A 23189-nucleotide genomic window follows, 5' to 3' on the forward strand; every position below is an offset into this window, starting at 1 on the left:
CAAATTCGTCATTCAAAACATAATTCAAACCTCCTCTTGGGTTCACTTGGCCAATATCTATGCATATTTTATATGGAATCAGGGATAGAAAAGGTAAAGGAAAAAACAATTAAGAAAAGGAAAACTGTGAGTTCAAGGCCAGCCTGGTCTATAGATCAAGTTCCAGGACAGCCAGGGCTACATAGAGAAAACCTGTCTGGAAAATAAAACTTAAAAAAATATATGTAGTCAACAAAAATTAAAATTCAGGGGCTGGAGAGAAGGCTCGGTGGCTAAGAGCACTCACTGCTGCTCTTGCAGAGGCCTCAGAAAGGATTCCAGCACCAACACGGCAGAGACAATCATTTCTAACTCCAGTCCCAGGAGATCTGATGCTTGTTCTTGGCCTCCAAGGGCACTAAACACACAGGTGTACAGGTACACATGCAGACAACACCCATACACATAAAACAAGTACAAATTAGAAAATAATAATTTAAGTTCGGTGTAAAAATTATTAATTCCAAGGGAGTGGAAGCATGGCTGCATGGTAGAATACTTAAGCTCCTGGTATGCCCAAGGACTTGCTCTATGTCCCCAACACTGCACAATAGAAGTCAGAGTTTAATACCTATAGCGAAAGGGGAACGGGCAGATGTCGAAGTCCAGCCAACCACATAACGGTGTTCACCCCACCTCCACTCTTAGATTACAATGGTCACATGATATACAACTAATTCTACTGAGAATTTATTAATCTTCTACTTGAAGCCTATGTCAATCCAACACTAACAGAAATTCCAAGCACTAATGTGTGCACACAGACAACATGACAGACACTTGGAATACTTACCGTGCTGTAGACTGCAGAGACGGTGGGAGGGAAGATCCGATCCTCCAGAGGCTGTTGTACGGGTCCTCTAGGAATCCTGGAAAGCGAGTTAAGGAGGCGAATACACAAACAGAATTGCTTAGCAGCTAGAGAAAATTCTGCCAATGACCCACTTTTTTTTTTTTAGCCAACCTGTTTCCAAGAAACTGGAAACTCAAGTATTTCAAATTTCCTATTGTTATTAGCAATTTCTCCAAAATTGCTTCCCACAATAACCTTCTATTGGAAATGAAAACAATGACTGAGTCCTCAAACTGTAGGCCCATTATGAGACTCGACCACCTTTAGACAGAAAAGAAGTGCAAGCAAGGTCAACAGACCACAACTGGCGCCTCCAGCATAGCGGAAACAGGGCTGCCTTAAGGAACTTACTCTGTAGACCAGGCTGCCCTTTAACTCAAGAGATCCACCTGCCTCTACCTATGTGCTGGAATTAAAGGTATGTACCACCACCGCCCAGCAAATTTCTCATTTTTAAAAAGAGGTTCTCCACCAGTCACTTAAAATATTTCAGAATACAAAGACAACATTGCATTAAAAGACAAAAGACTATCATTTTATTTAACTTCAAACTAGGAGACAAGAGCTGTCCTAGATGATGTGGTACCATTTTAAAAAGAAATGCTTACAGGATGTGACTTATATAAAAGGGAAAAAGATCACAGCACTGTCCCTGAATGACACAAATGCATGCCGGATTATGTCTCTCTACAATAAACACAAATGATACAAATTATGTGAATTTTACCTATTCTTTTTAACTCCAACAAGCCTGTAGTTAGATTCCAGTTGGCTAATTCATGACTAATTCATTTTTAATTATTATATCACTAATCCCAAATGAAAAAAATTTCCTCAATTTAACAAACACTTAATACTTCTTGTATAATGCTTCTTTCTAATTCACTGAGAGAGTTGGGAGGACAATGTAAGAGCTACTGCAAGTGTAGTGGCTGTCAACTGTGACCCAGTACTAAAGAGGCAGAAGCAGGAGACCACTGAAAGTTCAAGGCCAGAATGGTCAAAGGAGTGAGTTCAAGGCCAGTCAGGGTAATGCTTTACTGAAACTATTGCTTCAAAAAGAAAAGAGAGCCAGAGAGATGGCTTAGGAGTTAAGAACACTTGCTGTTCTTACAGAGGACCTGGGTTCACTTCCCAACACCCACACGGTGGCTTACAGCAGTTCCGCAGGATCTAATTCCCTCTTCTGACCTCTACAGATACCCAAGAATGCATGTGCTTTCCATACATACACGCACACACACACACACACACACACACACACAACACTCATACATATGAAATAAATCTTTAAAAATTATAAATAGAGTGAAAGAAAAAAAGTAGTGGATTTTTGTTTGTTTGTTTGTATTTTAAGAATGACTCAAAGTTGCCAAAGTCTGAATCATTCATTAGTAGATTCTTTATTTCCAAGCAGCAGCTTAGAAGACCGCAAACAAAACAAACACACCCTCTGTTTTAGTCATTAAAATGTCTAAAGAGACTACAGTGATCTCTAGACAGTTTTTAAACTAGCAACCTCACACAACAGTTAAATATTTTGTGTGCGTACTTGCTGTTCTGGGAAGCGATGGAGCTGAAGCATTTCATAAAGGAACCATTTCATTTTAACCACACACAACATGCATACCGCTCAATCCACATGCACCCTCCACATCCAAATTCTCCACACAATCTGCAAACACCCTCCACATCCACATTCTCCACACAATCCGCATGCACACTGCAAGTACACACATTTTACACCCACAATCTACCCAAACATAATCCATACATATATACACTATACACACATAGCACATACACTCACAAAGCACACTATACATGTATACACACTATACATACACTCCACACATATCACACTAAATATGCACACTACACACATACACACTGCACACACTATACACACACATCCTACACACAGTCTGCACACACTATCCACTCTCCACACAATCCAAGCACACATGGTATACATACACACTACACACAGCACAAACTTCACATACTATCCACACAATCCACAAACACATATGATATACATACATCCTAAACACACCCACACACATACACTATAAAATGCAGAAGCCTAACAAGTTCAAAGACAATGCCCTCATTATGAGCTCATAGCTCTTTAAAATCCAACTCTTCACACGAGCTCTACATTTGCGAGGCAGGTGGAAACGGAGCCATACTTTCTTCTGTGCTTCCAACTGCCACTGCTTTTTTACAGGAAGGACCTAATTCTCATCATGGGAGAAGCAGTTCTCAAGGAGTTCAGGACTCTGCCTGAGAAGCTGAGGCTGAGCCACTCAAGACTCCGCTTTCTGTTCCCCTGCTAACCAACCGGATGACTATAGTAACAAGAATGCTAGAGCATCATTTGCCCACGTTACAGAAGAAACTTTCTTCCTGTTTCTACAATGAAGAATGCTCATTTCATTTTTATATTCTACAAATAACTAAACTCTGCTTACATAAAACAAAACTTCAGTACTATCAAAAAATAATTTAAAAAAAAAAAAGTCAAATAGGAATCAAACAATGTATATAGCTCAAGTCTGGCTACAAGTCCAAACAATGAAAAAAATAAAACACCCTAAGGAGGTCGGCGTGGTGGCTGTAATCCCAGAGCTAAGGAAGAAAAGGCAGGATGCCAGCCAGGACTAGACAGAGATCTCTTAGCAAAAACTAAGGGAGCCGAAAAGACAGCTAAGCCAGCACTCACTGGTCTCTCACAGAAACTGAGTTCAGTTCCCAGTACTCATATCAGGCAGCTCACAACCACCTCTACTCATGGGCTCCTGCAAGTGCAAGCACACACACGCACGAAGACACACACAATAAATAATAAATAAGAAAAATAATTTAAATGGAATTTTTTTTTGTCTGTTTGTTATCCGAGGCAGAGTTTCTCTATGTATCAGTACTGGCTGTCCTGGAACTCGCTCTGTAGACCAGGACAGTCTCAAACTCAGAGAGAGCCATATGCCTCTGCCTCCCAAGTGCTGGGAATAAAGGTATGCGCCACCACTGCCCGGCTAAAGCGAAATTCTTTTTTTTTTTTTTTTTTTTTTTTGTTTTTCGAGACAGGGTTTCTCTGTAGCTTTGGTGCCCGTTCCGGAACTAGCTCTTGTAGACCAGGCTGGCCTCGAACTCCCAGAGATCCACCTGCCTCTGCCTCTTCCTCCTGAGTGCTGGGATTAAAGGCGTGCGCCACCACTGCCCGGCTTAAAGCGAAATTCTTAAAAACTCCAAATGGGGGCTGGAGAGATGGCTCAGAGGTTAAGAGCACCAGCTGATCTTCCAGAAGACCCAGGATCAATCCCCAGCACCCGTACAGGAAGTTCCTAACTGTCTATAGCTCCAGTTACAGGGAATCCAACAACCTCACACAGACATACACATAAGCAAAACATCAATGCACAAAAAGTAAAAATAAATTATTATTTTTTTAAAAAAAAACTCTAAACAAGTATTTTATTAACTTTCAGTTAGGCTGCTGTTTAGACCATCTCTCCACTTAAAACTCTGAGAAGACAGCCGGGCGGTGGTGGCGCACGCCTTTAATCCCAGCAGTTGGGAGGCAGAGGCAGGCGGATCTCTGTGAGTTCAAGACCAGCCTGGTCTACAAGAGCTAGTTCCAGGACAGGCTCCAAAAACCACAGAGAAATCCTGTCTCGAAAAACCAAAAAAAAAAAAACCAAAAAAAAAAAAAACAACCCTGAGAAGGGTCAGCCAGAGACAAGCACTGGGGATCTGTTCTGTTCAGAGACAGGTGAGTTCCAGAAGTGACTCCATCAGCCTGCAGCTGAGTGCAGTCCTTACATAGCTTAAGTCACAGGTTCCTTATAACCCTTTGAGCTGAAAGAAGCAAATTTTTTTTTAATTTTTCACAATTTTTTTAAAGATTTATTTGTACTTGTTAGCGTGAAGCAGGTATGTATGGGAGCCATCGGAGGGCAGGAGGACAGTAGATCCCTGGAAAGCCAGAAGAGAACTCAGATGCCCTGGAGCTGGAGGCAGTCAGGAGCTAACAGAGCAGAACAGAGTGCTGGGTACCCTACTCGGGCCTTTTGCAGCAGCGGCATGAGTGCTCTCCATCACTGAGACTACTCCCCAGTCCCTTAGCTGTTTCTTAGCTTGAACTGCAGGTGAGTAGTTTATAACTGTACATCAATGTGACAAACCCAACTTTGAGTGCAACTCACAAGAATGCTGCAAACCCCACCTGAACTGGTTAATCTGTTATCTACATAGAGCTACAGGGCCAACAAGATGTCTTTAGAAGGGTAGGAAATTATTTTGATTTTATTTGAAATTCTTTAATTTGTGAAAATAGAATCTATGTAGCCCAAGCTAGACTGGACCTGAAAACCTCCTGCTACCATCTCTCCAGTACCGGAATTACAGATGTGTACCATAGTGGCCAGGTGTATGTGTTTTTAGGTAAGAACAATATATGAATAGTCCCTTACATATAACTCCCAGCTTATCACACAGAGTATTAAAAAAATTGTGTATGTCCAAAGAGTGTGAGAGCTTGGTGAGGCACACACACTTGGAAACCCAACAATCAAAAGACAAAAAGAAAGAGGATTATAAATTGCTCTAGGCCATCCTAGAACACAGCAAAAACAAAAAACAAGGGGCAAGTAGTATGCAGTGGAGGATACCTTTAATCTCAACATTCTGGAGGCGGAGCAAAATGATTTCCAGGACAACCAGGGCTGTTCAGAGAGACCCTGTCTCATCCTGTGTCAAAAAACTGGGAGTGGGAGGAAGCTGGGGTGGGTGTGAGGATGATGACGACATGACACTGGAGAAATGTCACGCAAGAATGAAAACCTGGGGGGGGGCTGGAGAGATGGCTCAGAGGTTAAGGGCACTGACTGCTCTTCCAGAAGTCCTGAGTTCAATTCCCAGCACCCACATGGTGGCTCACAGCCATCTTTAATGAGATCTAGCGTCCTCTTCTGGCCTGCAAGCATACATGGAAGAAATGTTGTATACATAATAAATGAATAAATCTTAAAAAAAAAAAAAAATGAAAACCTGACCCTCAACAACTTGTTAAACAGTCGAGTGCAACAGTGGGAGCCTGGAATTCCAAAGATGGACAGAAGGGGAACACGAGGCTCCTTGGGACTCCCTGCTGATAGTGAGCTGCAGTTGGTAAGGGACTCTCCCTCAAAACTGAAGAGTCAGAAAGAGATGGCATTAGTCTCTCATCCTCACACCTGCACACACACACAGCACACACGTACATATACATATATGCACACAAAAGTTAAATGAGAAGTCAAACTGTCTTCTTGTTGCTACTAGTGTTTCTCTGTTTGGAGAAAGCACACTGTTAAATCACATCATCACTACCAAGAGTTGGGAGCCCACGACCTTGATAGACCTGAGGTGCTCACAGGTTACCCACCTTGGATTTGGAGCATTAAGTGAAACTATCAGTAAAATGAAAAGTGACAAGGAAAATCTTACTGCACTCACTGAAACAGCTCTGATCCTATCTCTGCACAGCAGACAGGCTGCCTAGGAAACTCTTATACTCCCCCAGGGCCAGAAATTCAGCATTCCTTGCACCTACAGTCAAGTACCTCCAAGTCAAGAAAAACTTAGGTGAGTAGGCCAGAGGCACATTGCTCCAGGAAGAAAAGCATCAGGGACCCCTTCCCTCAATCGTGCCATGCCACATTAACTCAAAAACGGTCATCCAATGAGGTCATCAAACAAAATCCAAAGGGTTTTTCATTCATGCTAGCAGAGAACCACTGTGCATTTGAGAAATGAAATATGAGTACTTATTAATGCTCTTTATGGAAAAAGAATGAGCTGATATGTCCACTGGTATGTGCTGCAGAAGGCACATTCAGTAAACAATGTGGCAACAGTGAGTGGCCCTCTCTGTTGCTTGCCTGGAACAGGTCTTCTATGGCAGCCTCAGGGCCACAGCACACCATTCCTCACTAAACCCTTGGGTATCCTCCAATACATCCCTCCACTCAGAACAATTCAAATCACCAGCAAAACAGCAACTCCTCGCTCTCTCACTCGCCCACCCCTCCTCCTGTTCTTTGGCAGTGGGAGGTTTGAATAGCTGAGCACAAGCCTCAGCCACTACTATCAAGTGTTTACCTTGGCCATGTACAGCACCCAATAGACCAACAGCTCTGGATGGATCCCTCACATCCCACAAAACCTTTCAATCTGTGAATGAGTACAGGCAATCCCAGCCTGTGAATGAAGCATATCAATTCTAGACCAACAGAGATTTACAAAATCACATGGGCCTCAGGAAGCTACCCATCAGCTACCCTACTTGCTGCCTGTCGACCGCCACAAGAGCTAAAGCTTCTAGAAACACCATCGTTCGTCATGAAAAATACAGTAATGCCTAATGCAAAGGGTTCCGAGTCCTGTTGACAGCAGAGAAGGCACAAACAGCAAACACTTCCCCCAACTAAAAGATTAAGATCTTGGTTTCTCTCCAGCAAAAAAGATCAAACTGAGGCCCAATACTTCAACAAACAGCAAAATAACACATTTTACCTTGAGGCACATTTACACATCAGCTTGGTGGCATGCAGGTGGATTTCTATTATAATTCCATCCTACCAAGTCACCAGGATTCAGATTCTATCTTGTTTGGTTTTTTTAGAAGTTTTGATTTAGTTTCAATTTTTTTTTTTTTTTTTTTTTTTTTTTTTTGGTTTTTCGAGACAGGGTTTCTCTGTAGTTTTTGGAGCCTGTCCTGGAACTAGCTCTTGTAGACCAGGCTGGTCTCAAACTCACAGAGATCCGCCTGCCTCTGCCTCCCAAGTGCTGGGATTAAAGGCGTGCGCCACCACCGCCCGGCTAGTTTCAATTTTTTAAGACAGAACCTTGTTACATAGCCTAAATTGGCTTAAAACTCACCACGCCGTCAAGGCTGACCTAGAATTCTCCATCTTTCAACCTCAGCCACCCCAGATTAGTCTTAGAGGCCAGAACCACTACACCTAATTCCTATTTGCATTCTTACTGGGCCCAATGCACACACACAGCTACCACCCAGCACCAGAGGTGGGGCAGATGTAGGCCAACTCCCGATTACCAAGCAAGATCATGTCTCAAAAATAATTATTTTTGCTGGGTGGTGGTGGCGCAGGCCTTTAATTCCAGCACTTGGGAGGCAGAGGCAGATGGATCTCTGTGAGTTCGAGGCCAACCTGGTCTACAAGAGTTAGATTCAGGACAGGTTTCAAAGCCACAGAGAAACCCTGTCTCAAAAAAACTAATTATTTTTTAAAATAAATCCTCCACTTCACATTTACCCGATGTGACCTAAAAACAAGAACTACCGGGCTCCGAGTGAGAACAGTGCTAAAGGCAAAGGCATGTACTGCTCTTGCAGGGGACTTCAGTTCAGCTCCCAGCACCCACGCAGGACAGCTTACAACCACCCACAACTCCACCTTCGGGAGGATCCAAAGCCTCTGGCCTCCACTGAACCTGAACTCAAATGTCCACCTGTGAGCACACGTGCACACACACAAGCACACACAAATTTTATTTTTTTTATTATTTTTTGTTTGTTTGTTTGTTTGAGACAGGGTTTCTCTGTGGTTTTGGAGCCTGTCCTGGAACTAGCTCTTGTAGACCAGGCTGGTCTCGAACTCACAGAGATCCACCTGCCTCTGCCTCCCAAGTGCTGGGATTAAAGGCGTGCGCCACCACCGCCCGGCGCACACACAAATTTTTTAAAAAGTGAACTGTAATACTATCTAACACTGGTGATTGACTTTTGTGGTTCATAAATTAATATAAAGCACAGTAATTCCTTAGGGAGCTGCAGCCACACAAAAACAAATTTCTTGAGTTTTAAATGCAAATTACCTGAGTTTTAAATAATCAAATATAATTTTTTTTTTTTTTTTTTTTTTTTGGTTTTTCGAGACAGGGTTTCTCTGTAGCTTTGGAGCCTGTCCTGGAACTAGCTCTTGTAGACCAGGCTGGTCTCGAACTCACAGAGATCTATCTGCCTCTGCCTCCCAAGTGCTGGGATTAAAGGCGTGCACCACCATCGCCCGGCTCAAATATAATTTTAACAAGACCAAGAAGTACTTCCACAGTGGCACTTTGATATAAAAAGGTACCTTTTCCCAATAAATAACAGGGAAGTTTTTGGTTTACATATATTTCAAGAAACTTGATTTCCCTTTTGCAACTGTGAGCTATTAAATAAAGAGGTGAAATTCTCAAAATAATACAGATGCAAAGTGCCAACAATGAGGTCGAGGGTGGCGAGCAAGAGAGCCAGTGTCAACCCAACAAAGGCCCTGCAGAGCAGCTCTGGAGACCCTGCACCATGAAAGCACTCCTTGTCTTTCTGGTGAATACAAGTCCTTTCAATGTCACAGTATATAGTTTAAGAAAAACAAAAAAGGGCAAGTGAAGTGGAGGACGGGTCTACTTCTGTGGGGACATCTCCTCAGCTGCCTATCTACGGCTGAAGCTCTGCAAGCCTGAAGCTACTGAGTATGTCTATCCGCAGAGACCAGCAAGTAAGACTCCACTGCTGCTCTCACTAGAGTTCTAGGAACCGCATTCCCATCCCATTGATCATTCAGAAGAAACGAAATGTGCTGTCATCTACCTCTGTAGATGTTATCTATCTCAAGGATAATTGCATCAGTTTTGTCTGATGGGAGAGCAGAAATGGTTAAGACAGACATCTGTGGGCGGCAGTGGCACATGCCTTTAATCCCAGCACTCGAGAGGCAGAGGCAGGCGGATCAATGTGAGTTTGAGGCTAGCCTGGTCTACAGATGAGTTCCAGGGCAGGCTCAGAAGCTACACAGAGAAACCCTGCCTCGAAAAACCAAAAGCCAAAACAAAAAACCCAAAAGACAGACATCTGTGCCGGAAGGTGGTGCCACTCACCTTTAATCTCAGGACTCAGGAGGCAGAGGCAGGTGGATCTCTGTGATTTGGAGACTAGAGTCTCAGCCAAACTCTTGATCAGGAAAAGAGAGAGGGTAAGGGAGTTCAGACAGACATTTGCACCAGGTGTTTTTCAGAAGGCTACAGCACCAAAGGACCTCTCTAACAAAAGGCATTAAATGCTGTATTTGCATAATAGTGCAACAAGATGCCATCTCCACCCACTATCATTAAGTGGCAGTAAGCAACCCTTGGTATAGACCACAAGTGTTCTGATCAGTGCCAATCTTCACCAATCAATACAAAAGTAAAGTTGCCATCCATGAACGAAAGTGGAGAAGACTTCAAGTGTATGTCCAGACACTACAGGTGACAAGCATCCAGACGTCATTCCCTCTGGGACTGTAAGCAAAGCTCCTTCTCTACTATAGGTTAAGAACAGAAATGGTGTTGGCTTCATATTTGCCTTTATGAAAGGAAAGTTTCAAGCTCCACCTCTACAAGACTTTGTGAATGCATGTGGCCAGTTAGTTTAAGGCAGTCACGACAACTGAGAAAAGCAGTGACAAGCCAAGCCAACGCATACTCTGCAACCTCTTCCCTAGGCTTCATAACCTCTGAGCACTCATCCCCCATACACTCCCAACGGCATCTGAACCCATACTGACTTCTGAAAAAAAGCACTCTTTCAGCTAGGCCTGGTGGGTACTTCAAGACCTATCTAGACAACTTAGTGAGACCTTGCCTAAAGTAAAAAGAGCGCTGAGAATATAGCTCAATAGCAGGGCACTGTGTGGCATGTACAGGTCTAGGTCTGACCACCAAGCCTGAAACAGTTAACTCACTTCAGTGAGAATAAAGGAATATGATAAAGAATGTCAGCTATCTTTACTTGATAAACAAAGGTTTAAAGACAGCTGTGGTAGCTCCTGTCTGTAATCCCAGAATTTGGGAGGTTAATGCAGAATTCTCCTAGGTTCAAGGCCAGCCTGGACTACACAGCAAAACCCCATCTCAAAATCAAAATAAAAAGTATTTTAAAAAAACAAGGCAAGTAAAATTAAAGATATGTAAAAGCTAGCCATAGTCTGTAGCTCCGCAGACATGCTGGATTCTTCAGTGTCTTTCTAAAGAATGCCTTGCTACCGGAGAAATGCTTACCCCATACAAGGGGCATTGCAACAAATCTCTAAGAAGGGTGTGGGATCCATCTCTGAATCCCCAGAATCACCATCAAGCTGCCTGAATCTGTGCAGAGAATGTCTACAAGTACACATTTTAACAACCGCTAAACACTGCTCCTAAAATTAGTGATCATTCTTAAATGATCCAAAATACCTAGTAACTAGAGGCCAGAAGAGAGGAAATGGCTAAGCTACCAGTCATTCATACTACCAAAACGTGATGAATATGGTTAGGAAAAGGCAATGAAAGGGGGCAGGTGATAAAAGCCTTTATTCGCAGTCCTCAGGGGGCGGGGCACTAGCAGGAGGATCTGAGTCGGAAGCCAACTGAGCTCACATAGCAAGTTCCAGGTTAGTGAAGGCTAAACAGACCCTGCCTAAAATTATGAATGAATGAATGAAGTGAAATAAAGCAAGAAAATGTGTCCAAGTGTTAACTGATTTCATCATCCCAGCTACAAAGATCATACTCAGCATTTATTTCCACACAGTAACGCCAACTACAATATACACACAAGATAAATGATGCTGCTTCTTTGGACAGTTGTACAATTTATTAACCTTTAACAGTCAATTTCATTTCCTCTGTTTCCTTTCAAATGCATTGGCTCAAGTTTGCTTTAATCCAGTAGTCATGCTTCAGAAAGGGAATGAGGCCAACCCCTAAGCTAGCAGCACTGCAAATTCGACATTTAAAAATCAGCATATGAGAACCAACGTGGCTACACAATCGCCATCACACGTTCCAACAGTTCTAAACTCAAGATGCATATATGTGTTTATTTTTAGGAGATGGGTGAAGCTCACCATAGTGCCAAGACTGAAATAAACTCAAGCAATCCACTTGCCTGGCCCTCTTGAGTAGATGGGGTATAGGCATGTACCACCATGTTTAGTTCAAAAACAACCAGTGTTAAACATGCATATCCTGACTGACTGATGGGACATAAAGACTATATAGTACTGCACATAAATCTCACCAACTCGTATCATCCAAGATGCATTGTAGTACAAGGGTAAGAATGTGAACTTTAAAGTCAGGCCTGAATGGCAATTTCAGGTCCACTGCTAAGCTTCCATTTCCTAAGCTGTACAATGACAGAAATGTGTTTGCTGAGACAGGGTCTCACTCAGCCCAAGCTGCCCTATCTCACAGCGTGTCGAGGATGTCCGTGAACTCCGACATTCCTGTCTCTGCCTCCAGGGTGCCGAGATTAAGATTTTTAAATGTTATTTATTTTTCTTTTGTTTTTTTGAGACAGGGTTTCTCTGTAGCTTTGGAGCCTGTCCTAGAACTAGTTCTTGTAGACCAGGCTGGCCTCACAAAGATCTTCCTGCCTCTGCCTCCCGAGTGCTGGGATTAAAGGTGTGCACCACCAACGCCCGGCTAAAGCGATATTCTTAAGCAGGAAGACACAAGGCAGAAGTTCAACACATGGGCATAATTATTATCACACTATCAGCATTTCAAATGAGAGCTCTCACAGCATGAGTAAATTATTTTATTTTAGTTTTGAGACAGGATTCCACAATAGAAGCTGAGTTTGCCTCAAACTTGCTGTGGTCCTTCTGTCTCAACCTGCCAAGTGGGGAGTTCCAGGCTCATTGGTGAAGCACAGTTTGTACACAGGAGACTTTACCCACAAAAGCAGTCACTAAGCAGAGATTATATTATGATTTAAAGATATTGAAAATAAATGTATTCCGTTCCCTCAGTTAAACACATGTGCAATAACAGTTAAATCTTTTAGAAATAAGAAAACTCCACATTATTATTACAACCTAGAGTTGAATGTCTCTAAGAAAGAGCACACTTCCCCTCCCACAACGTCTTGAAAACAACCCATACCTCAACCCTCAGCAGAGGGGTCTCCTCAGGCTAACCAAGGATTCTAGTTGAATACACACGACTTCACCCACAAATGACTATTTCCTTCCCTGCCCTCTGTCAGTGGCAAAAGAAAGTCACCACAGTTCCAAGCAAGAACGCCAGCTTCCCTCACTCTCAGCTATGAAATCCTTTATTGAGAGCGGTCCACATTTACCATGTTTACCTGCCAGCTCTACAGTTAGGAGTCACAAACCTGTAACTACAAGAGTTGTTCTGAACAAGAGGGTGTCCGTCTGCTAATCCTGCCCCTGAACGTCCCACACACAAGCATGGTGAGTGCAGGCCATCCTGAACTTGGCTTGAAGCACTTCCATCCCAACACTCAGTGTTCACCATCTGTCCAGAAGCCCAATGTGCAGAAGCCACCTGCAACCTCAACTTCCCCAACTTCCTTACTGCCCAAGTCAACTGTGTCCGACAACCATAACCGTGTGGAAAGTGGAAAGAGGGTGCAGTAGGGATTGAGAGCACTTGGCACCCAGCACCCACAACACAATACCTCTAAGCACAGACTCAGGAAATCTGATGTCCTCTTCTGGCCTCCAAGGGTACCACACACAAGCCACATACACACACACAGAAACATAAAATATAAAAAATAACTTATTTTGGGGCTGGAGAGATGGATCAGTGGTTAAGAGCACTGCCTGCTATTCCAAAGGTCCTGAGTTCAATTCCCAGCAACCACATGGTGGCTCACAACCATCTATAATGAGGTCAGGTGTCCTCTTCTGGCCTGAAGGCACATATTGTATACTAAATAAATAAATATTTAAAAAAAAAAAAAACTTTTTTTTGTTTTTTTTTGTTTTTTTCTTGAGACAGGATTTCTCTGTGTAGCTTTGGAGCTTGTTCTGGCACTCACTCTGTAGACCAGGCTCACCTTGAACTCACAGAGATCCACCTGCCTCTGACTCCCAAGAACTGGGATTAAAGGCACATATCATCACCGCCCAGCTAAAAATAACATCCTTAATGAAGGTCTTTAAATGAAGAATGTTTCAAGTAATCTGCTTCAGATATGCTCAACAAGTAAGTCTTAATTAGCCACTGCAGCTGAGAGTCAGGCAGCAGAGCAGGAGGGGAGGTTCAAATCCTAAAATCTGAAGACAAGTAAGAATGCACACTACTAAAATAAACAGAGAAAAAGCTCACTGCTCCACTTCAATCTGCTCCAGGCATGAAAGAAAATGTTGGGTAAGGAGGGAGGGGGATTATAAACCAAATATAGCAACAGTGTTTGCGGAGTCCTCCCCACCAAGTAAAGGATTCACATTTGTCACTTAATACCCTGAAGAGCACGTATACCTACAACAGGTGCTATTAACAGACCCTCACTACACCTTAGTGATTACGCAACTCCCTCCCAGTCACATGGCTAGTAAGACTCGGCACAGACTCAACTCAGGGCACCAAGCTCCTCTCCCAGCCAAGCCTGCAGCCACTATCTTCCACTATCTCACCCCCAAAATGAATTTCTGTGTTCCAGAAACAAGTTTAAACACAAGCTTTCAGGAGATCCTAGCAGACTATCGCATGCCCTTCATGCCACACACTCAGGATGTTCAAGACAGAAAACTCCTCACACCAAGGAATCAACTGGAACTACTAAACAAACAGGAACAAGAAGTCAAATACCCCGCTTCTCAAACAGTGGAAAAACAAAACAGGACAGGGAGCACCAGGCACACAACAGTTTGGGTTGCTCACTGTGTCTAGAGCACATGGGAGAGACCTTTTCACATAGTGCAGATGAATGGAACGGTCTCACATTTCGAAACAAGCGCCTCATCCGATGCACGGTCACACACCTGATGCTTCAATACTGCCAGTAAGGGCAGAGACTTTCTCATCCCAGTTTGTGCTAATTCAGGTTCAACTGTGATTCAATTACTACAGTCCAGGCTAACAACGCTGAAGTTTCTTGCCAGCAAGTAACACAATTGAAACGTGTGAAACCAGCAAGTAACACAACCGAAATGTGTGAAACACTTCTTTCCACTGCATTTAGCACATCAGCTGGGGGCTGGTCTGCCAGGCTGCACTCACTTGTGAACTGCGTCTAACCACACTGTACCAGCAGCAAGTCAGGTTCAGGCCGCTCTCACTTCAACTTAAAGCAAACTCAAGGTGAGGAGGACAACAGCAAAGGCCAGACACAAGGCCACACCATGTATTCAGGCACAGTGTACATGTGGAAACATGGAAGAAAATCTAACATAATCAACTCAATTCAAAAGTGGATTCCGGAGTCAACCTGACACCTGAGTTGAGTCCCAGAACCTACATGGTAGAAAGAGAACTGACTCTCAAAAGTTGTTCGCTGACCTCTAAACAGACCCAGAAGCAAAATAAAATACACAAAAGAAATAGTCAAATATAGTGGCCCACGCCTTTAATCCCAACACTCCAGGGGCAGTGGAAAGTAAATTTGTGAGTTCAAGGCCAGCCTGGTCTATATAGTGAGAGATCAGGAATAGCTATGGCTCCACAGAGACACCCTTTTGCCAAAATGAATGAATGAATAAATGAATAAATAAACAAGCCGGCATAACTGGATATCAACATGTAGAAGAATGAAAATAGACCGATATCTATTACCATGCACAAAACTCAAGTCCAAATGGATCAAAGACCTCAATATAAAGTCAGCCACACTGAACCTTATAGAACAGAAAGTGGAAAGTACACTTGAACGCATTGGCACAGGAGACCACTTCCTAAATATAACCCCAGCAGCATAGACACTGAAACAATTAATAAACGGGACCTCCTGAAACTGAAAAGCTTCTGTAAAGCAAAGGACACGATCAACACGACAAAACGACAGCCTACAGAATGGGAAAAGATCTTCACTAACCCCACATCAGACAGAGGTCTGATCTCCAAAATATACAAAGAACTCAAGAAACTGGTCATCAAAAGAACAAATAATCCAATTTAAAAAAAAAAATGGAATACAGACTTAAACAGAGAACTCTCAACAGAGGAATCTAAAAGACACTTAAGGAAATGTTCAACATCTTTAGTCATCAGAGAAATGCAAATCAAAACAACTCTGAGATTCCATCTTACACCTCTAAGAATGGCCAAGATCAAAAACACTGATGACAACTTATGCTGGAGAGGTTGTGGGGAAAAGGGAACACTTCTGCATTGCTGGTGGGAGTGCAAGCTGATAGAGCTCCTTTGGATGTCAGTGTGACAATTTCTCAGAAAATTAGGAAACAACCTTCCTCAAGACCCAGTTTAGGGTATATATCCAAAGGATGCTCAATCGTGTCACAAGGACATGTGCTCGACTATGTTCACAGGAGCACTGTTTGTCATAGCCAGAACCTGGAAACAACCTAAGAATGTTGTTTCCTCTCGACCAAAGAATGGATAAGGAAAATGTGGTATATTTACACAATGGAGTACTACATAGCAGAAAAAAAAATGATATCTTGAATTTTACAGGCAAATGGATGGAGCTAGAAAACATCATTTTGAGTGAGGTAACCCAGACCCAGAAAGACAGTTTTCACATGTACTTACTCATAAGTGGTTTTTAAACATAAAGCAAAGAAAATGAGCCCACAAATCACAATCCCAGAGAACCTAGACAACAATGGGGACCCTAAGAGATACATACATAGATCTAATCTACATGGGTAGTTAAAAAAGACAAGATCTCCTGAGTAAATTGGGAGCATGGGTACTTTGGGAGAGGATTGAAGTGGAGGGGAGAGGCAGGGAGGGGAGCAGAGAGCTCAATACAAACCAATTTTAAAAAAGGATAAACAAACAAATAACAAGGCTTCCTATGCAAACTGTTATTCCATGCAATGGTCAGGCTTTTCCACTTTGAGATGTCTTCACTATCTTCCCCAATCTTACTTAACAACAAATTATCTAAGTATTTAATGGTTGTACAACCCTGGTCTCAAAGACATGCAATTTTTATTTTTATTTTGTGTGCATTGATATTTTGTATGTAAGAGTGTCAGATCCCCTGGAACTGGAGTTCAGACAGTTGTGAGCTCCCATGTGGACGCTGGGAATTGAACCTAGGTACTCTGGAAGAACAGTGCTCTTAAGGCCTGAGTCATCTCACTAGCACCAACCTGCAACATTTTTTAATCTGTCCTCAGTACCACTGATTCTGAGGCTACCACAAGACACTGAGAAAGAAGTAAACGGGAACCAACCAAACAAAATAATAATAATAATAATTGTGTAATCCCAGTTATTCAGGAGGCTAACGAAAGAGGACCACAAGACTCAGGACAGTTTGAGCTACATAGTTAAAACACTGATGAATGAAAGATAAGAAAAAGGAGAGAAGAAAGGAGTAAGGGACACGGGGTAGAAGCCTGCTAAGCACTCAGGAGGCCCCGGATTCACTTTCCTGTACTAGACCAAAAGCTAAACACTGTGAAACCCCTCAGAGATGTGGCTCAGTTAGCAGAGCACTTGCCTGATATCAAAGCCTGGATTTGAGCCTTAGCACTTCCAAAAACTGAGCACAGTAGTTAAGTCTTGAATCTTATCACTGCAGAAGGGGAGGCAGGAGGATCAAAAGTTCAAGGCTGGCTACTTAAGACTGTCTCAAAAATAATATAAACAAACTGATCAAAGAAGACAAAAAAAGGAAGAGATGAGAAGACCAGTCAGAAGCCTTTAGTATCTACTTGGAAGGACATCAGAACATTTGCTCCAACCATCAGACTTAAATGTACTGACCCTTAAGTAAAAACAGGAACAGAGGACTGAGACTACATCGGACAGTTAACATTAAAAGCAAAACACAAACTTATCTGCAGAAAAAGTTCTTTGGAAGCTCATGATAAAATGACATTCTGCCACAGAGACACGGGGAAAGATCACACTCACCTATGCTATCATGCCCTGCAGAGACAAGCATGCTAACCAGCAGGTGTTTTCCAAGAGCATTGTTGGGGTTGTTAGCATTCAGGCACCTGCACTGGACCCCTTGGGGACCTGACAGGATAAGCACATGCTCTTGCCAGTGCTCATGCAGCACAAATGGTCTGCTCAGGATCCTGACAACTTGATCTCTGTGCACAAGTGCTATGTCCCCTCCCTATAAGAGAGAAGCTCCATCTGCCTCCTCTATCTGTCTCTCTGCTTGTTACTCTCTGTCTCTCTTTCCTCTCTTCCCCGTGCCTGTCTCCAGAGTCAGGCCTCCCTCATCTCCACTTCCCCTCCCCAATAAATAAACCCTCCATCTGTTGTGTGGCCTGACTCCTTCCTGCGATTTTTGTTGCTGTTGTTGTTGTTGTTGTTTTAATTATGGTGTAAAACTTGACAGGCTCTCCTGGTAGTTTCTCCTGCCTGTTGCCAGTCTGAGGCATGCCGGGACCCTGTCTACCCACAACAAACACCTTCCAGCTCACCACCCCATTTACCAATGGCAACTGCCTTAAGTTTTCCCTTCAGTCGGTGTAAACATTTACCTGAACCAAGAAAATAACCACTGATTGTCTGGCACCCCTCTGGTACTCTTAGGGGCGGAAGTACACCAGACACAGTCCTAAATGCTCTGACTGTCTCTCTTCACCTGACCCCACCTCCATCCTTAGAGCTGCAATCCTGCAGTTTCACTAAGCCCAACAGGGCTTTGTGACCCCATTCTTCACCTTTTCCTATGGATGTGGCCCCTTGGTCTTGGCTTTCATCCAGGCCTTCTGGTCTCTACAAAAGCTAAGGTACCAGGCACAGAGTCTCCTCTGACTTGGCCAGGCTAAGCCTGACCACTGCTGAGTTGGGTGACAACCCTCTGATTGGCTTGGTCCTCATTTGGTTCTTCCCAAACCTCAGGAACCCCACGACTACAGGCTGCAGTGACCCTTTTCTTTCCCTCTCTCATCCATGGGAACTGAGTCTTCTATACCCTCTTGTAATGACTCCTAGAAACCTTCTGCTTCTACATCCGGCACCTGACCTGAAGGGCCCTAAACTACTTCACTTTTACAATCAAATTTTGCCTCAACACCCCTTAGATATCAATCCAAATGGCCACTTCTGACAGCCTTTTTAACATTTTACGACATTTTACAGGACCTTTTCAACATTCTACCAGTGATCTGACAGATGGAAGGGGGTACCCTATTTTCAATCTTTCAAGTCCTTTCTCTATTGTTTCTAACTCTGCTTCTTTCATTAAAAAATTCCAATGTTAGTTTCCGCAGCAACAACCTGCCTCTGCTGCCAAAGTAGTTCCAGGTTGCCAGGTTCTTTCCGCCAAAAGTGCCCGCCAAGCAAAGCTCATTCTCTTTCCCTGTCTCTTGCCTTCCACTCCTTTGTCTCTAATTTCCTCTCTTGCTTCTCTTCTTCCTCCTGTCTATCTGCCTCTCAAGTCTGCACTTAGACACAGTCTTTGACTCTTTCCCTCTCCCCATTCCCTCTTGCACTAACTCTGTTGTGAGAGGCATATCTACTTAGTGGTAGGGGCTGCTAAAGGTACCCACTTTCTCCGCTGTCTTTTTCATTATTCCAAAACCTGCTGTGTCTGTCTGTTCTCCCTCTCTAAATGTCCTGTCTAGGTCTGCTTCAACGTGGAAGTCAGAGATGGAGAAGCCAGTTTCATCTTGCTCAGCACCCACCAGTTTTCTCTTTTAATGTATTCAACTCCTTTTTAAGATAGAAAAACATTGTTTTAAACAGAAACCACATGGCTTTCCTCCATCTTGGCTGGTGACCTCATCATGATGGAAGCAGCCATGTAACCAGCAGTCATCTTTTACTAAGGTTAAAAGTACACTTCTTAGCCGGGCGGTGGTGGTGTGCGCCTTTAATCGCAGCACTTGGGAAGCAAAGGCAGGCGGATTTTTGTGAGTTCGAGGCCAGCCTGCTCTACAAGAGCTAGTTCCAGGACAGGCTCCAAAGCCACAGAGAAACCCTGTTTCAAAAAATTTTTAAAAAGTACACTTCTTAGTCTTAATGAGCATTCACTGTATCTCTTTCTAGACTAAGGAAGCAACAAATCTCAAATATTTTTAGATTGGTATTGACTTTTGAACGATGATAAAATGTATGGTTAGATTTGTTACAACATACCATATATCTGGTCTAAAATATACTCTTATGGTGATAAAATTTAAGGTTATGAAGAGCTATTCAGACTAAAAAAAAAAGCTAACCTAGGATTTACAACTAAGTATGTCTTTGCCAAGTGTTCAACACCAAGCTTCTAGAAAACTTAGACAAATGGCAATATACGTTTGATAAATAAGGTATTTGACAAGATAGATATATATTCTATAATGAAATGCCTGGTCCCGAGAGGGGATCTTTTCCCAGAGTTGGGCATTTGGGCAGAGGCCCCCATGACCTGTCAAGGGCGAAGTGCTGGTCTCTCTGCTACCTCAGCTCCTGCCCATGGGCCCCACCCCAACTCACAAGCCCCCTTCTCCTGCTCCCATTCTGCCCTGGGACCCTTCCCTTGTCACTTTTCCTTGCCTTCCCAGGAGACGGCCTTTAACAGCTTGGTACAAACTTGTTCTGCTTTTACTCACAGAATTGCTATTTTGATTTCTTTACTGAACCCATTTTCTATGATTAAAAGATTTTATTTTGATACTAGAGGAGCTTCAATTCAAAATCATTATTTTAAAGGTAAAACCTAATAGCAACGGAATGCAAAGTCCTAGTCTTATGGAAGCTGCTAACATAGTGTAGAGTGTTAAGAAATACAAATCATCTTATAAATGATCAAGTTCTTTAATTGCAGTCATGCTAAGTGCTAATGTAATTAATTAATTACAGGGATGAGCCTTACTTAGTCCCCTGTATATGTTTTCAGAGTTAAGCTTAAAACAAGTAACTAGAAACACAGTTTGTCTACTCAGGTATACCTAATAGACAGCCCTCAAAAACTCAGAGATCTACAGAATATAAAATTTAAAATGTTTAACTAAAAAGATTTTCATACTCGAGAGACATGGCAGCTCCTGGCAGCACTGTTTCCTCCAAAGATGGGTGAGAACAGAAGAACCTCCACCCAGAACTTGCTTCAAAAGTGGCAACGTCAGCCACTAAACAAAGCCCCCTTTCCACCTCCACTGCTGCAAAGACCCTCTTCAGATGGTGGACAAGACAGGACAGTGGGAAATGGACTGCCTCACTTTTGCCTAGACAAGCAAGGTCTGTCTTCTGGGCCTGACAGTCGACTGCCCTGAGACCTCTGCCCTCAACGATCACGGAGGACTACGGGGTGGCTGTCTAAGCAGCCAGCAAGTAGGTCTCTGACATGTCAATCACTAACTCAGGTAAACACCCTCTCAGAACTCTGATACTGTCTGATGACTAGTAGCTCTGTCGGGTTAACAGCAGCACCTGAGACTTCAGTTGCCTTCTCAGTTCTCTGTGTAAAATCCAAGTCACAGGCTCCACTCTCTTTAGACACAATTCAAAAAAAGAGATAAACTCATAAAACTGATTTCAGGATAACCTTTTACCGTTTCTCTGTTTAAAGGAACTTGTTTTGCAGTGACTGCTCCCAGTGGTCAGTCACCTGAATCTCCTTGATGAATTAGGCAGACGGTGCTTTAAAGTTTGTTTATGAGAAGATAGAAAAGCCTAACTGGTAATAAGGAGAAAAGAATTTAATTTATTATTAAAATAATAAAATGTTTCAGATTTCTTTCCTTCACTATGCTACTGTTATATTAAGACTCCAAAAGTTCATAGTCTTAACAGTCAGTGATCAATGAAATTCTGACAAACTATTAATCTAGCTCTGGCAGAGTACCAAACACCATACTATACCATTATGTATGATCATAACCACAAGAACAGGATTTTAAATTCCCTTTAGTTGTTTTCTTTTTTTTTTTTAAGATTTATTTATTATGTATACAGCATTCTGCCTGCATGTATGCCTGCACACCAGAAGAGGGCACCAGATTTCATCATAGATGGTTGTGAGCCACTATGTGGTTACTGGGAATTGAACTCAGGACCTCTGGAAGAGCAGCCAGTACTCTTAACCTCTGAGCCATCTCTCCGGCCCCCTTTGAATGTTTTCTACCCATAGATTTAAAAGGTGCTTTTCATTGTGCTAAAAACATCTGTCACAGTTTTCTAGATAAAGAAAGTGATAATGCTTTCAACCAGAATCATTTCTGGTGTAAGTATAGGTTATACACAGTAGGATGTGAATGTGTCAAAAACTTACCTTTCTGGGGCTGGAGAGATGGCTCAGAGGTTAAGAGCACTGGCTGCTCTTTCAGAGGTCCTGAGTTCAATTCCCAGCAACCACATGGTGGCTCACAACCATCTGTAATGAGGTCTGGTGCCCTCTCCTGGCAGGCAGGCATACATGCAGGAGAATACTATATATATAATAAATAAATTTTAAAAAAAAATGTTAAATCTAGAAAAAAAAAAAAACTTATCTTTCCACAAACTCAAAGAATGATTGTAACCTCCAGGGAGTCGACTTGGATTCATCTTCATCAGGTCAGATGCACCCCTCAAGTACTAACAATCAACAGCCTAAGCCTCCCCACCTTCCCCTGGTCTTGGCACTCCCCTCACTCAATTACCAGGACCTAAGAAAATAATTTTTCCCTAAACTTGACTTTATCCTCTGCTCTGCCAGCATCTTGCCAGGTCCAAGAAGCACCAGACAGTTCCACAGAGCCTGGACAGCAGTGTAACCACCAGCTGTCCCTGGACGTAGCCAGAATCCCAGCTTTCTCAGGGCCCCCAAAATGTGACACCCCCAGGCCAACAGGAAGCAGTTTCAAGAACTCCAGTGTCTTCATCCCTGGCCCACCTGATATCTCCTTTAAATCCTCACCTTTTTATAAAAAGCAAAAGAGATGAATGTTAGCATTCAGGCCTACCCTAGGGGACCTGACAAGATACATGCAAGTGCTTGCCAGTACTCATGCCTGCTCAGGGTCCTGACTACGTGGGTCTCTGCGCACATGCACTATGCTCCCCCTTTTAAGAGGCAAAAGCTCCATCAGCCTATTCTGTCTCTCCGCCTCTCTGTTTTTCTCTCACTCCGTCTCTTTCCTCTCTTCCCTCACACCTGTCTCCAGAGGTAGGTCTCACCCCTTTCCCTTCTCCCTTTCCCTTTCCCTTACCCCAATAAAGAAACCCTCCAAGTGAACCCCGCTGTAAAAAGTGACTCCTTCCCGTCATTTTTTTTTAATGATAACATTCATAGTTTCTGGTCTAAACATCAGTGCAAGGGTTGGAAATACATCCATACCACTCTCTAACAGGTATTTTTCTTTTTCAAATGCAAGGTGTAGGACAAAGCTTTCAACAAACT

At 43.0% G+C, this 23189-nt stretch overlaps 1 protein-coding gene across 17 annotated transcripts in view; it reads right to left on the reverse strand.

The window, feature by feature from the left end:
* The window catches only part of Eif4g3 (eukaryotic translation initiation factor 4 gamma 3), a 239448-nt gene that overhangs the window by 183938 nt on the left and 32321 nt on the right, over window positions 1–23189 (reverse strand). For all 17 annotated transcript variants that reach the window (XM_057785401.1, XM_057785396.1, XM_057785399.1 and 14 more), the window contains exon 2: window positions 833–908. In XM_057785401.1, the coding sequence (XP_057641384.1) occupies window positions 833–908 (76 nt within the window). The remainder of the gene's footprint in view (window positions 1–832; window positions 909–23189) is intronic.

Source organism: Chionomys nivalis, chromosome 11 (genome assembly GCF_950005125.1).
Source record: "Chionomys nivalis chromosome 11, mChiNiv1.1, whole genome shotgun sequence".
NCBI lineage: Eukaryota > Metazoa > Chordata > Mammalia > Rodentia > Cricetidae > Chionomys > Chionomys nivalis.